We start from the raw sequence: 15435 nt of genomic DNA on the forward strand, positions 1-15435 counted from the left end.
GTGTGATAACTGACCTAGACCCAGACATCCTGGAATGTGAAGTCAAGTGGGCCTTAGAAAGCATCATTACGAACAAAGCTAGTGGAGGTGATGGAATTCCAGTTGAGCTGAAAGATGATGCTATGAAAGTGCTGTACTCAATCTGCCAGCAAATTTGGAAAACTCAGCAGTGGCCACAGGACTGGAAAAGGTCAGTTTTCATTCCAATCCCAAAGAAAGGCAATACCAAAGAATGCTCAAACTACTGCACAATTGCACTCATCTCACATGCTAGTAAAGTAATGCTCAAAATTCTCCAAGCCAGGCTTCAGCAATATGTGAACCATGAACTTCCTGATGGTCAAGCTGGTTTTAGAAAAGGCAGAGGAACCAGAGATCAAATTGCCAACATCCACTGGATCATCGAAAAAGCAAGAGAGTTCCAGAAAAACATCTATTTCTGCTTTATTGACTATGCCAAAGCCTTTGACTGTGTGGATCACAATAAACTGTGGAAAATTCTGAAAGAGATGGGAATACCAGACCACCTGATATGCCTCTTGAGAAATTTGTATGCAGGTCAGGAAGCAACAGTTAGAACTGGACATGGAACAACAGACTGGTTCCAAATAGGAAAAGGAGTACATCAAGGCTGTATATTGTCACCCTGTTTATTTAACTTATATGCAGAGTACATCATGAGAAACTCTGGACTGGAAGAAACACAAGCTGGAATCAAGATTGCCGGGAGAAATATCAATCACCTCAGATATGCAGATGACACCACCCTATGGCAGAAAGTGAAGAGGAACTCAGAAGCCTCTTGATGAAAATGAAAGAGGAGAGTGAAAAAGTTGGCTTAAAGCTCAACATTCAGAAAACGAAGATCATGGCATCCGGTCCCACCACTTCATGGCAAATAGATGGGGAAACAGTGGAAACAGTGGCTGACTTTATTTTTCTGGGCTCCAAAATCACTACAGATGATGACTGCAGCCATGAAATTAAAAGACGCTTACTCCTTGGAAGGAAAGTTATGACCAACCTAGATAGCATATTCAAAAGCAGAGACATTACTTTGCCAACAAAGGTTCGTCTAGTCAAGGCTATGGTTTTTCCTGTGGTCATGTATGGATGTGAGAGTTGGACTGTGAAGAAGGCTGAGCGCCAAAGAATTGATGCTTTTGAACTGTGGTATTGGAGAAGACTCTTGAGAGTCCCTTGGACTGCAAGGAGATCCAACCAGTCCATTCTGAAGGAGATCAGCCCTGGGATTTCTTTGGAGGGAATGATGCTAAAGCTGAAACTCCAGTACTTTGGCTACCTCATGTGAAGAGTTGACTCACTGGAAAAGACTCTGATGCTGGGAGGGATTGGGGGCAAGAGGAGAAGGGGATGACAGAGGATGAGATGGCTGGATGGCATCACTGACTCGATGGACGTGAGTCTCAGTGAACTCCGGGAGTTGGTGATGGACAGGGAGGCCTGGCGTGCTGCGATTCATGGGGTCGCAAAGAGTCGGACACGACTGAGCGACTGATCTGATCTGATAGTCCAACTCTCACATCCATACATGACCACTGGAAAAACCATAGCCTTGACTAGACGGACCTTTGTTGGCAAAGTAATGTCTCTGCTTTTCAATATGCTGTCTAGGTTGGTCATAACTTTCCTTCCAAGGAGTAAGCATCTTTTAATTTCATGGCTGCAGTCATCATCTGCAGTGATTTTGGAGCCCAGAAAAAGTCAGCCACTGTTTCCACTGTTTCCCCATCTATTTCCCTTGAAGGGATGGGACCAGATGCCATGATCTTCGTTTTCTGAATGTTGAGCTTTAAGCCAACTTTTTCACTCTCCTCTTTCACTTTCATCAAGAGGCTCTTTAGTTCCTCTTCACTTTCTGCCATAAGGGTGGTGTCATCTGCATATTAGGCATACAATAAACGTGAGCCTGAATAAAAACCAAAATATGGATTTTCAGTTTCTGGAAGGGAATCTATTGGTCAGGAGGATCATTAGCTTTATTTTTTATTTGAATTATCGCCTGTGTTTGACATTTTAAATAGCCTTCCAAAAATAAACCGTACCCAAGGGTATGAGTGTCTCAAGAGTCACTTATGCGCGTTTGTGTCAGTGCATGTTTGGGACTAACTCTTTCTAAAAAGCGTTTCACTAAGATAAGGCACGAGGCAATCATTTTTTAAGTGTATCCGTTTGACCTCTTTCAGATTTGAATTACATAATTTTGTTGAAATTTTTGAGCATAAATTAACTAGATCATGGAATAATACATGAGTGCCTTAGAGAATAGGTAACATTGTACGAAGGGAAACATAAGAAAGGACATCAAGTAAATGGGGAGGAAGTTTGAAGTGGGTTGGAATGAGTGTTGGGTCTTATATCCAAGAATAATGTTTTATAGAAAATGTTATATGTAAAATCTATAAAACCTCTGGACTTTTATTTATTAAATAAAATGTTGAAAGGCTTTATGTGGGATCTGGAACATGGTGGGGGTATTTTGGTCTGATTTTGTTTTATATTCTAACTGGAATGGGTTGTATCTCTATGTGGCACCTATACCTTCTAAAATATTTGTTCATCAACAGCAAGCACATAACAACTTCTTTCTGACTTACATCAAAAGTAATTTTCCATTTGGAGATAAAGGTCAAAGCTTGAAACCAGTAGCCAAGGAAAAGAGCAGTGAATATTTTAAAATATATAAAGTGATCTGTTAGCTAAGATGCCGTTATTCAAAAGCTGTCTCTTTAGCTTCTACTACTTAGAGCTGCAAAAACATGGAATTAGTCTGACCCATAACTCTTCACTCTCTTCTCTTCTGTAGTGGGATTGGAAGGAACTGGCCCTGGGCCTCAGGAGGAAGCAGTATTTTGGCAGAATTTGGAACTCTGCACTTGGAGTTTATGCACTTGAGCTACTTATCAGGAAACCCCATCTTTGCTGATAAGGTGAGATTCTCCAGTCAACCCGGCATTGCAAAAGAGTACTTGTAGGAAAAAATATCCTCTCTGGGGAGATTTAGGCATATGAAATGTGGGAAAGAACAACCAAGTCTAATGGAGCCCTTCATGAAATTTTGTCACATGCAGCATTGCTTGTAACCAAACTATAAAGCACTATTTCATGGCAGTATTCTAACTCAGCGCAAGAGGGCCTGAATTTCATGTCTGATTCTCTGTACCTCCAGTAAGTAACTTTACCTCTCTGAATTTTTTCCCTTTTCTCAAAAACATAGTGTTTTGTGGACTATATGAACCATACATGTGAAAGACTTTTTTAAGCTCGGTTTTACAAATGCAAGGTAGCAGTTGAATTGATTTTTAATTTTCAAGAAACACACCCACCACCCCAGCACTCTGCCCTTATCTAGCTTTCACCCCACTTTGTTGGCTCGCCTTTACAGCGGAGTCCCTTGGATGCGTTGTCTGCGTCTGTTGTCTCCTCCACCTGACTCCCACTCCCTGGAGCGCTTTCCTGCCCGGCTTTTCTCCCAGCCACACTGTTGCCACGTCCAGTGGCCTTTCTCATCTCTGCGTCTTCCTCGCCCTCTCAGCGTTGATGCACTGGATCACTTCCTTCTCCAGGAGGCTTTCTCTGGCCCTGGATGCAGACACACAGTATTCCCCTAGGTTGCTTCCTTCTCAGTCTCTTCTGTTGGATCCTCCTTATCACCCCAACCTCTAAACACTGGAAAAGCCCAGAACTCAAACTGGGGGCTCTTCTTCTTACTCTCACTCTCCCCATTATTCTCCCCAGTCTCATGACTTTACGTATTATCTGTATGCTGACTGCCTCCACATTTGTAAGTCCAGTCCCAAGCTGCCCCCTGAACTCCAAGCTCTATAGCCAAGTACCTATTCAACATCTTCACTTCAGACAAGTCCCACTTAAAATGCCTCACATCTGCCTCTACTGTAGTCTTTACTCTCTGGGAAAAGACACCTCAGTTTACCCAAGGGCTCAGACCAAGACTCTTGAAGTTATCATGGCTCTTCTCTTTTTATAAACCTCAGGTCCAAACCATCAGGAAATCTTTTGTGTCCCATCCCCTGTGCATTACCCTGGTTCAGGGACCCATCATCTCTCACCTGGACTGTGCAGTAGCTTGTCTGACTACCACTTCCTCTCTTAACCCCTCAGTCACACTGATCCTGTAAAAATACAAGTTTTCAGTGGCTTTGCATCTTACTCAGATTAAGATATGGTTTGAGAAGCCTGCACAGTGTGGGTCTGGCTACTTTTGCTTCCTCACCTCCAGCCTCGGTGGTCTTGCCAAACCCACTCCCTTCTCAGGGCTTTTGTGTACTTGCTCTTCCATTGCTCTGCACTACTTCCTCTTTTATTCTTTTAAATTTGTGCTTAAACACTCTCCCAGTAACCTCCCCAGAGCACCCTAACCAAATGCAGCCTCACCACCTCCTATCACTCTGTCCCATTACCCTTTTGTATTTTTTATAGCTTTTATTACCACTTGACGTATTTATTTGTTTCTTAGCTGTCTCACTGCACTGGATGCAAACTCCAAAACAGTAATGACTTTGTTTATCCAGTGTATCCACTGATACATTCTACTTCTTTATATGGTGTCTCGCATATGGTAATCAGTGTGACTGTATTCACTTACTGTTATTATTTGTAAGCTGGTGGCAACTATCTTTGTTCTAATACGGCATCATTTAAATCAACTTTTATTCTAACATGGAAAAAATGTAATCAAGAAAAAGAAAAATGGCACCAAACTTTTTTCTTTAGATTTTTCATAGTAACATTTCATTTTCTATTGTAGGTAATGAATATTCGAACAGTACTGAACAACCTGGAAAAACCAGAAGGCCTTTACCCTAACTATCTGAATCCCAATAGTGGACAGTGGGCTCAATGTAAGTCAAGAGTTAAGCCTTGTTTCAGCTCTGTATAGTACCCAGCACTATTCTAGTAACAGAGAGAAGGAATACCAAAATAGCCCAAATCTTGTTGGAGAATCCTTAGAAAAGAGGAAAGTTCCCTTCATAAATAAGCTTCTGTCATAAGGCAGACTATAAATGTTACCAGGGGAGCTAGATTGTTTTATTTTTCATGCATAACTGTGAGCCTGATTATCTGTAAGCACATTTAAAGGTGTTAATCAGAAAGGGAAGATCTGGTCAGGGTAGTGCAGGGATGATAGCCTCTAACAAACTGATTATGCAGATAAGAAAATTGTTCCTTTGTGCTAATGACTAGCAGGATTTGCCCAGAGTAGTTAGAGCATTCTATTTCATAACATTTTCTCTTTCCGCTTGGCTACAGGATGAAAGCGGAGCCTGAATCTTTAAGGGCTGAGAAATTGAAGGAGCAAACAGGGTTCTTTTCTTTAGTCAGTTTTAAGGTGGCAGATAAAGACTTCTCGCCAGGAGAGCTACCTTTACCATAGGAGAAAGTATTGTGCTGGAAGCCCTCACTTAAGATCCTTAGGGACTTTGACCAAGGCTGTAAAGACTCAGAGTAGCTGAAAGAACTGTTCTCAGGCTGATTGGGGAAAACAGTGGTAGATTAAGCAGCACCTGAGAGCAAATGAAGAGTCCTAAGTGAGATGTCTGGCAGTGCCAAGGATGTTAGCGATGCCTTGAGATTTTACTCAAGAGTTTTTTCTTTATATTTAAATAGGGTATTAGATGAGTATGCCTCACTGTTACTTTACAAGTATTTTTCTTAAAGAATAATTTAGTAGGAAAAAATGCGCTAAAATCTATGTCTGCATTAGTAATGTCTGTGGAAGGCTTGGCATTGACATCATAACTCCACAATCAAGGTTGCCACTTAACCTAAGCATGGTCTGCTAGGTCATTAGATGCTCTTTGGACCTCTCAGGGGATCTCCACAATCAAAGCTATTTTTATAATAACACTTTTCACTGTGTTGACATTTGCAGTTATGTTGCAAAAGCGGTAGTGGGTAAAACTGCTGAAACCATGGTGAGAATCATGCCAGAGACACCAGATACTAACAGGCAAACCTCAGAAACATTGCAGGTTCAGTTTCAGGCCACTGCAGTAAATCAAATATCACAATAAAGCAAGTGACACAAATTTTTTGATTTCCCAGTACATATGAAAGTCATGTTTATACTGCAGTCCATTAAGCCTGCAATAGTACAATATTATATCTAAAAAGCAATATACATTCCTTAATGTAAAAATGCTTTATTGCTAAAAAGTGCTAGCCATTTTCTGAGTCTTTAACAAGTCATAGTAGCATCAAAGATCACTGATCACAGTTGACCATAAAAAATATAATAGTAGTGAAAGACTTAGAAATATTGGAAAATTACCAAACTGTGTTCCAAAGACAGGAAGTGAGCAAGTGGTGTTGGAATAATGATGCCGGACTTGCTGAATGCAGGGTTTTCACAAACTTCCAACTTCTAACAAACTCAGTATCTGCAAAGGGCAATAAAATGAAGAGCAGTAACATGAGATTTGCCTGTGGTTATGTCCTTCACTACAGATAACCACAACAAATAAAAAGATGCCGCTTTCACTCACGAATGCTGTTAATGAAGCAAGACATTTACTGATTCTGGTAAATCTCAATCACTGAGTAGATCACATCCTTGTAATATTCTGTATGATTAAATGAAAAAGACACAAAATGCTTCTGCTGCATGATGAAAAACCTCATAGAAAAGCACTTGTGTTGTGATTTGAGTTGCAAGCTGAACTAGCTGCTGTGCTGTTTCATGGGTCATCATTTTTACTTGAAAGAAGTGCTGAAGACAAATTGATTATTCAGACTTGGGTAATTGGTAGATGTCACAAAAATGAGCGTGTTGCTTCAAGGATAATGAAGAGTGTCTCTACCAAAGATAAAACTTGAGCTTATAATTAGAATTTTGAAACATTTGCACATGTCACCATAAGCTTAATGCCTTTCACCAACACTGAAAGATTCTTCTGCTGAGATTGGTGATGATATAACAACTACGGTTTTTGTGGTGCTGTTTAGTCAAGTGTACTATCATCTGGAGGATGTGCGTAACTCAGGGAGCCAGTATGTCCCAAATGGCCATGCATGACGTTGCAAAATCACGTGTGAGAAAAGGGCATTTAAAGTGCAAGATGGCCCAGTGGATTTTAATGTAATAGTGCAAAAATTCATTGATGTGATTTCTAACTCCACATTGTAACTGTTAGAAACTTTAACCACTTATCAAGTTTTGCTGTAGTACCAAAAAAATTATCTGCTCTTATTTGAAAAGACTATCAAAATACTCTTTGCTTTCCAACTATATAAATGTGTGAGGCTGCATTTTCTTCATATGTTTCAGCCAGAACAACACATAGCAACAGATTGAATGTAGAGCAGATATGGAAATCCAATTGTCTTCTAGTACAGCAAAGAGATTTGCAAAAATGTAAAACGGTGTCTGTCTTCCCACTAAGTTTTTTTGTTTTTGTTTTTGTTTTTGTAAAGTATAGCATATTCTTCTGAAAAGCCTATATATTAACATAATGGGTATATTATTACTTTAATAAAATATTTTCAGTTCTGTTTTAATTTCCAATATGGTAAATATTGATATGCATGCATGCTAAGTTGCTTCAGTCATGTCCGACTCTACTGCATAGATTGTAGCCCGCCATGCTCTTCTGTCCATGGGATTCTGCAGGCAAGAATACTAGAGTGGGTTGCCCTCCAGGGGATCTTCCCAACCCAGGGATCGAACCAATGCCTCTTGTGTCTCCTGCATTGGCAGGTCGGTTCTTTACCACTAGCACCACCTGGGAACCCCAAATATTGATAGATATCACATAAATGAATTCTTCAGCATGCTTATTCATTTTTAAGAGTGTTAAAGCATACTGAGGTTAAAAATGTGAGGGCCACCATAATATTTTGGAAAAATAGAACTTGAGTAACTTTCTCAATTCAAGATAACTAGATATGATTCTCTGAAAGGAAAACTATTTTTAAAGTTATCTCATGAAAGATTTCAAAAGTTAAAAGTCTCTGTGAGTTGCTCTCTCCTTCCTGTGTTATAGGATTCAGAGGTCACTATGAAGAAGGACAAAAAGAGTCAGTTGTTCTGGAACATCTCAGTTTCCCCTTCTGGGTCACCAGTGTACTATATATTTGCCCATGCTTCCTGGTACAAAGGGCCCTTTGTAATTGAATTGCTTATGGGCCAATTTCCTGATGGAAAAAGAAATAGGGTTCATGCATCTCCTGCCTCTCTTCCCCCATCCCCATCCAATGTTCCAGCCACAAGGAAGATGCACTTTTTTTTTGTTCATTAATCAAGTTCTGCTTGGCCATATCTGGGTCTTGGCTTTTGTGCCTTTTCCCTCAAGCCCTTTTCCTGTTTTTCTAACTCTACCAAGAGCCAACTCAATCACCCTTTCTTCTACGTGGCCTTCCTCAAGACACTGTTGGGAATTGTTCACCCACCCCTCCTCTGCTTGCCCCCGTCTTCCTCCCCCATCCCAACACCCTGGGTACTTTCCTGTCACAGTCATTTTCCTAATGGTTCATATATATTTCCATCTTCCTAGGGATCCAGAACTTTTGAGGATAGTGGCTTAGTCATATTTGTTAACCCAGTGTCTTACAGCTAGTATAAGTTTACTTGAATTTTGTGAATACTCATCCAGTATGTATCCAATCTAACCCCTTCTGCCTCTGCTTTTAGTAATGGTTCTGTTTTTCCTCTCCAAACCATTTGTCTCCTGCTCCTCAATTGTGGTTGAGAGGCAGCATCTAGTCCTGATCATTAATAATATGTCATGACTGTTGAGGCCAAAGATGGGGTTCCATGTCTATAAACAGAACAACTATCAGCCTTCTTCAATTAATAGAGACAACATTGTGTGTGTTTAGTAACACGCTATTATATATACATATAGTAACACAGTATTATGTATAAAATATGGTGTAATGAGCATCGTTGGGGGATTGCTTTGAAGAGAAAAGTTCACATTCAGATGAAGTCTGTAAAATTAAACGGTTAAGATATTGAGTATATAATCCTTTTTGTCTTGATTCTTTTGATTTTTTTTTTTCTCTTTTAAAGTAGCAAACATCCTTTTCTGGGACCTATTCCTATTGTAAAGAATAAATTGCCCCTTTTATAGAAGAGCGTAATATTTGAGTGGCTGTCATACACAATATGTTTAGAGCATTTGGGAATAAGAATACCATATATGTTCCTTCTAATAGACAGTCCTTTCCTGCTGATAAAATGAGGCATGTTCTCTCTTACAGCCACTAAGATGTTTACACAGGACTTTGTTGCCAACACAAATAGTCATCCAGACATGGGAGGGAGCTTAGTGAGTGAAATACTAAATTATTTAAAAAGAATTTTTCTTGTTTCTCGTCCATAGTCCTTTATGTTCCTTTATTTTGATTCTTTCCAAATATAAAAATTTTATAGGTGAAAAAAATAGAAAACTAACTGGCATTAAAGCAAATATGTAAACCCTTTTCCTTTTTTAAAAAATCACCAAATGCCCAAGCTTGCATCTTCCTCCATTATAGAATCATAACCCAAGGGGGAAGAAAACGAAGCTGCTTCTGGCTGTTAGTTTTCAACTCTCATTGCTTTAACTCTGAAGGACATGTCTGAATCATGGCCATCATTTCCTATTACTTCATTTAGTCCCTGTTATTTTGAAAGTAACTGAACAGAGATTTGCTTTACCACGCATCGCTTGCATTTGTCTCATGTGATCATGTTTATAACAACAGGCTTCTTATTGATGAGATAGTACTTAGTCGGTTTAGTTTGTAAATGTCAGATGTTTCTGTGGCGGTTTATTTAGGAAATTGTAAAGGTCATGTCAAACTGCTATTTTAAGAATCAGCCCTAGAATTATAAAAATACTAATTTTACAATAAAACTGAAACTGTAATTCTGGGCTTTCTGCAAAAGAAAATCACACATTAAAAATATATCCCTTCTAGGCTTCATAGGTGTAGTCCTTAATAAAATTAACTTAAAAGAATCTGGCTTTGTTCATCAGTTATTTACTGAATACCTACTATATGCAAGATACTTCTTAGGGGTTGGCGTGGACTGGAAAGCGTAACAGGTCTAGTCCCTGCCCTCCTGAACCATAATCTCATGGAGAAGACACACACACACACACACACAAATGTCACCATTTTATGAAAGTGCAGATGTGGCAAACATGTGCTGTGAGAAAGCGCATGGAGAGCCTAGTGGGCAGTCTGATACATGAAATGTGAGTAAGGATTACTAAAGGAAGGGGAGAGGAGTCAGGGAGCACGCTTCAGGCAGAGAGAACAATACCTTGAGAGATCCTGAGGTGGGAAGGAGTCTGATTGTTTTGAAAACCCAAAAGAAGGGCCATATATCTAGAGGGTAGAGAGCAGGATTGATGACATAGGGAAGGTTGAGATCATGCAGGGCCTCCCTGGTCTCCAAACACCCAGAATTGGAGTCTTTAACATTAAAGGCATCAAGAAAGGGATGATGCGATTCACATGTTAAAAGGGTTGCTCTGGCATTGATGTGGAGGAGAGATTGGAATGGCACTGGCATTGGAACTTTGTGTGATGGTGGAAATGTTCTGTATCTTCCTTCCAGTGCTGTAACCAAGGCCTCATGTAGCTCTTGAGCACTAGTATGGCTGAGGAACTGATTTTTTAATTAGTTTAAATAGCAAAATGCTGTCACAGTGCAGGAGACAAGATAATTTGCCATTGCAGACTCAGGCATAGTGGTAGCTCAGGCCAAAATTGTATTAGTGAAGACAGGAAGGAGTGGATGGACTCAAGAGATACGTTGGGGGTAAAATTAGTAGAGTTCAGTAACTCAGTGAATGTGGGAGTGAGGGAGAGAAGTAAAGAATGACCATCTGATGTCTGACTTATGCAGACTTGGAAGCGTGATGGTGCCACTTAGTGAGATAGGGATCAAGGCTAAGATAAGGCTGAGGAGGGAAAGATAGTATGTTCATTCTTATCACCTCTTCAATTTTAGGTCCCAATGTCCAAGTTTCATTGTTGGGTGGGACTCAGGAGAAAATTGTTTGGATAGTGATATAAACATCAGTTTACTTTTTTGTAACTAAGTCAACAAAGATTTTTTTTTAATAGATACACAAAATTAGTTTTAAGGTTTGAAACTTCAAATGCATATTTCCCAAATAAGACTGTCTTATTAATGCTCAAATTGTCTGTGAACTCTAGGAATGATCTTTCAAAGAGAGTGTGTCTCTGTTTTTATAGGTAAATATGCTTGGAAAATGTATTAATTGAAGTAGTAGGCAAAAGAATACGTATGGTTGGTGTATATGTTGGAGAGCGAGTGATTACAGATTTGACACTCTATGGGGGCTGGAGAGTCCATGTGGCACCTACCAGTGTTAAAATCTCATTTAGCTCCTCTAACCCTCTTATCTCACTTTTAAAGAGGATTACCTACCTACAAGTTATAAGATTGTTTCTAACATACATAGTGGATCTAGCATAATAAATGACAGTGGAGGGGGATTGTAGGAATGAAGTACATTCCATCCTTCCTATCTGTAGAGTATAGCTTCCAGGACTCCACAATACCAAAATTCATGGATGCTCGTTCCCTTATGTAAAATGGCATAGTATATGCAAGTAACCTGTGCATATCCTCCAGATACTTTAAATCATCTCTAGAGTACATTTAATACCTGTGTGCACGGGCGTGCTTAGTTGCTCAGTCATGTCTCCCTCTTTGTGATCCCATGGACTCTAGCCCACGAGGCTCCTCTGTCCACAAGAGTTTTCCAGCAAGAATACTGGAGTGGTTTGTCATTTCCTCCTGCAAGAGATATCCCAACCCAGGGATCAAATCCGTGTCTCCTGCACTGACAGGCAGATTTTTTACCACTGCGCTACCCGCTACCTTTAATACGTAATACAATGTAAATGCTATGTAAATACGTATAATGCTATTAAAATAATATTTGGCTGTGCGTGGCAAGTTCAAGTTTTGCTCTTTGGAACTTCCTCAAATTTTTTCAATCCACAGTTGATTGGATCTACTTACAGGGAGCCCACAGATATAGAGTGACTGTATTAGGAAGAAAACTTCTGCCCTGTCTTCTTTCTTACTGGCCTCCCCTGAAGAATTTTGACCATTCAGATTGATAATACTACAAAAGCTATCAAATAATAATAATTAGAAGAAACTGAGGAGTTTCTGATTATATTTCAGGCCAGGTTTTGGGGGTTTTTTTGTAAGATATGATGATACTCATAGCTTTGACATGGTTTATTATCTTACTGAGCGATAAAGCAATTAAAATTTCTGTATATATAATGAAACATTTTAATTTAGTATTTTTTCTAATGAAACAGAATTTTAGAAATAGGGTTGATTATTTTTTATCTGCAAGTTTATAAAACTACACTGGTTATTATTTAAAGTATATCACATTAATTAACATTAAATGAGCACATCTGCTCATTTCAGAATATCTTTCTGAAAACAGGAGATTTGTTGGAATTTAAATGTAACATTGACTTGCTGTTGACTTAGGGTTTTGCATCCTACTTACTGATGTGATTTTACTGCATTATCTGAATTAAAGTCTGAATCAGTCTAAAATTCATTTCCTTCTCTTTGCAGATCATGTATCAGTTGGAGGACTTGGAGACAGTTTTTATGAATACTTGCTAAAGGCATGGTTAATGTCTGACAAGACAGATCTCCAGGCTAAGAAAATGTATTTTGATGCTATTAAGGTAAACACAAATTTAAATCATTATTGGCACTCAACTAACTTATAACTTGCATATTAATCAAGCTTTAATGAAAAAATGAAATACTACATGAGTGGGTTGCAAAATATTTTCAGTTAGGTAGAATTCAATATGTGCTAGTATAATTATAACAATAATAATCATACTTGATATGGTTTAGTTCTAATAGGGCAGTTAAAAGTTTTTTCATGGTTCAAACCTCAGTTAAGATTCACACATCTGAAAATGAGGTATTTTTCTTCAACAAGTGTGACTTCCCTGTTAAAGTCACAGTTAAAATTATTGTAAAATCCTGAATTTATATTCTAAAAATTAAGTAAGTTAAAATTACCCACAATTACAGACAGTCCTAATGGTTACTTCCATTTAATTATGGACAGTACTTTGAAATAAAAACCTGAACTAACCAAACTAATCTGTAAGGGACGATTATTAATAGTTTTCAAAGGTCCTTGTCATAGAAGAGGAATAAGGGGGAACAAATATTTGTTGATTTACTGTGTAATAAGTAGTGTGTTAGGTAAATATATAATATGTTTGTTTCCTTAAATAGTTTTTTTGTTTTTATTTTCTATTGGAGCTGCGATTCATTGGGTCTCAAAGAGTCGGACATGACTGAGTGACTGATCTGATCTGATCTGATCTGATAGTTGATTAACAATGTTGTGTTGGTTTAGTTTTTTTTTTTAAGTGAAATGTAGTTGATGTATGATATTATATTAGTCTCAAATGTACTATATAGTGATTTGACATTTGTGTATGTTATGAAATTATCACCCACAGTGAGTCTAGTAACCATCTGTCCCCAAACAAAGTTATTACAGTATTATCAACCATATTCTCTTCATATCCTCATCAACATTTGTTATTTGTTGTCTTTTTGATGATTGCCATTCTGACAGGTGTGAGGTGATAGCTCATTGTGGTTTTAACTTGCATTTCCCTGATAATTAGTGATGTTGAGCATCTTTTCATGTGATTGTTGGCCATCTCTCTGTATTCTCTCTTCTTCAGAAAAATGTCTATTCAGGTTTTCTGTCCACTTTAATTGGGTTGTTTGTTGAGTTGTATGAGTTTGTGGATTTTGTTTAATCCTTTATCAGATACATTTTCAGATATCTTCACCCATTTAGTAGGTGGCCTTTCTTTTTTTGCTGTTGTTGTTAGTTTCCTTCACTGTGCAAAAGCTCTTTAGTTTGATGTAGTCTCCCTTGTTTGTTTTTATTTTCCTTCCCTAAGGTGACAGATCAAAAAACAATATATGGAATTCTCCAGGCAAGAATACTGGAGTGGATAGCCATTCCCTTCTCAGGGGATATTCCCAACCCACAGATTGAACCCAGGTCTCCTGCATTGCAGGCAGATTCTTTACCATTTGAGCCACCAAGGAAGTCATATAAATATATATATAGTTCTAGGACCAATGTCAAAGAATGCACTGCCAATATTTTCTTCTAGGAGCTTTATAGTTTCAGATCTTACTCTTAAGTCTTTAATCCATTTTGAATTTATGTTTATAAATGGTGTGAAAAAGTAGTCCAGTTTGAGTCTCTTGCATGTAGCTGTCCAGTTTTCCCATCACCACTTTTTAATTGGAATATAATTATTTTACTGTGTTGTGTCAGTTTCTACTGTACGATGAAGTGAATCAGCCATATGCATACATATATCCCCTCTCTCTAGATTTAATGTTACATTGGTTCCCTCCAAGGTCAATAGTGAACTTTACTACACAGAACAGATACAGCTCTTTAATATTTCAGATATTGGAACCAGACACCTTAGTTAGAGCCGTGGCCTTCATTTTGCACAGCCTTTAAGACACATGATAAACATTAAAAGCAGACTAGGATATGGTCCATATGCCCTCTTCCAGATTTATTTTTTCTTCATTCCTGTGAGGCTTCAAGTTTTAACTCAGGGAGTTCTCCATACAGTATGGTTTCCCTTATATCATTTTTAATTACTGTCCTGGCAGATATTTTAATTATTCTAATCTTAAAGTGGCCCCCTAAGATCTTGATGTTCCAGGAAAGACAACTTTAAAATACTCTTTCAAATACTTTTCCCTTGGTTTCTAAAACTATACCCACTCCCAGCTTTTAACATATTGTATTTAGACAAACCATTGACAGGAAAATCCATTAAGAGCAAATGAAGTCAAAGTGTTTCCTCTTTCTCTTAATAGTAAAAACACTTTCAATCCATATTGTGTTTTTCAACTTAGAAAGCAAAGTTAGAACAATTGCACTTTTGATTTGAAGAAGTAGTCACGTCTTACATAGTAAAGTTTCTTTGTGCTGGTTACATTTTGCTGCTTGCATGCATGCCGAGTCGCTTCAGTCGTGTCTGACTCTTTGCCACTATGGACTGTAGCCCGCCAGCCTCCTCTGTCCATGGGATTCTCCAGGCAAGAATACTGGAGTGGCTTGCCATGCCCTCCTCCAGGGGATCTTCCCTATCCAGGGATCGAACCTGCGTCTCACATCTCCTGCATTGGCAAGCAAGTTCTTTAGTGCTATCACCACCTGGTTGTACTTTAAAAGATCATTGTTGTGAAGTAGAGGATCCCTTGCAATGTTGTTCTGGACAGGTAATTTACTGGACATGCAGTCCATCAGCTTTAGCTTCTAGTGCCTTTTGAAAATCATTTAATCCCAGAGTGGCGTGTTTTTTTTTTTTGGATTG

At 38.6% G+C, this 15435-nt stretch overlaps 1 protein-coding gene across 3 annotated transcripts in view; it reads left to right on the forward strand.

Annotated features, from left to right (window-relative positions):
- MAN1A1 (mannosidase alpha class 1A member 1) overlaps positions 1 to 15435 on the forward strand; it is a 174329-nt gene that overhangs the window by 144584 nt on the left and 14310 nt on the right. For all 3 annotated transcript variants that reach the window (XM_055535050.1, XM_055535049.1, XM_055535051.1), the window contains exons 7-9: positions 2828 to 2951; positions 4790 to 4883; positions 12614 to 12729. In XM_055535050.1, the coding sequence (XP_055391025.1) occupies positions 2828 to 2951; positions 4790 to 4883; positions 12614 to 12729 (334 nt within the window). The remainder of the gene's footprint in view (positions 1 to 2827; positions 2952 to 4789; positions 4884 to 12613; positions 12730 to 15435) is intronic.

This window comes from Bubalus kerabau, chromosome 9 (assembly GCF_029407905.1).
Source record: "Bubalus kerabau isolate K-KA32 ecotype Philippines breed swamp buffalo chromosome 9, PCC_UOA_SB_1v2, whole genome shotgun sequence".
Lineage (NCBI taxonomy): Eukaryota > Metazoa > Chordata > Mammalia > Artiodactyla > Bovidae > Bubalus > Bubalus kerabau.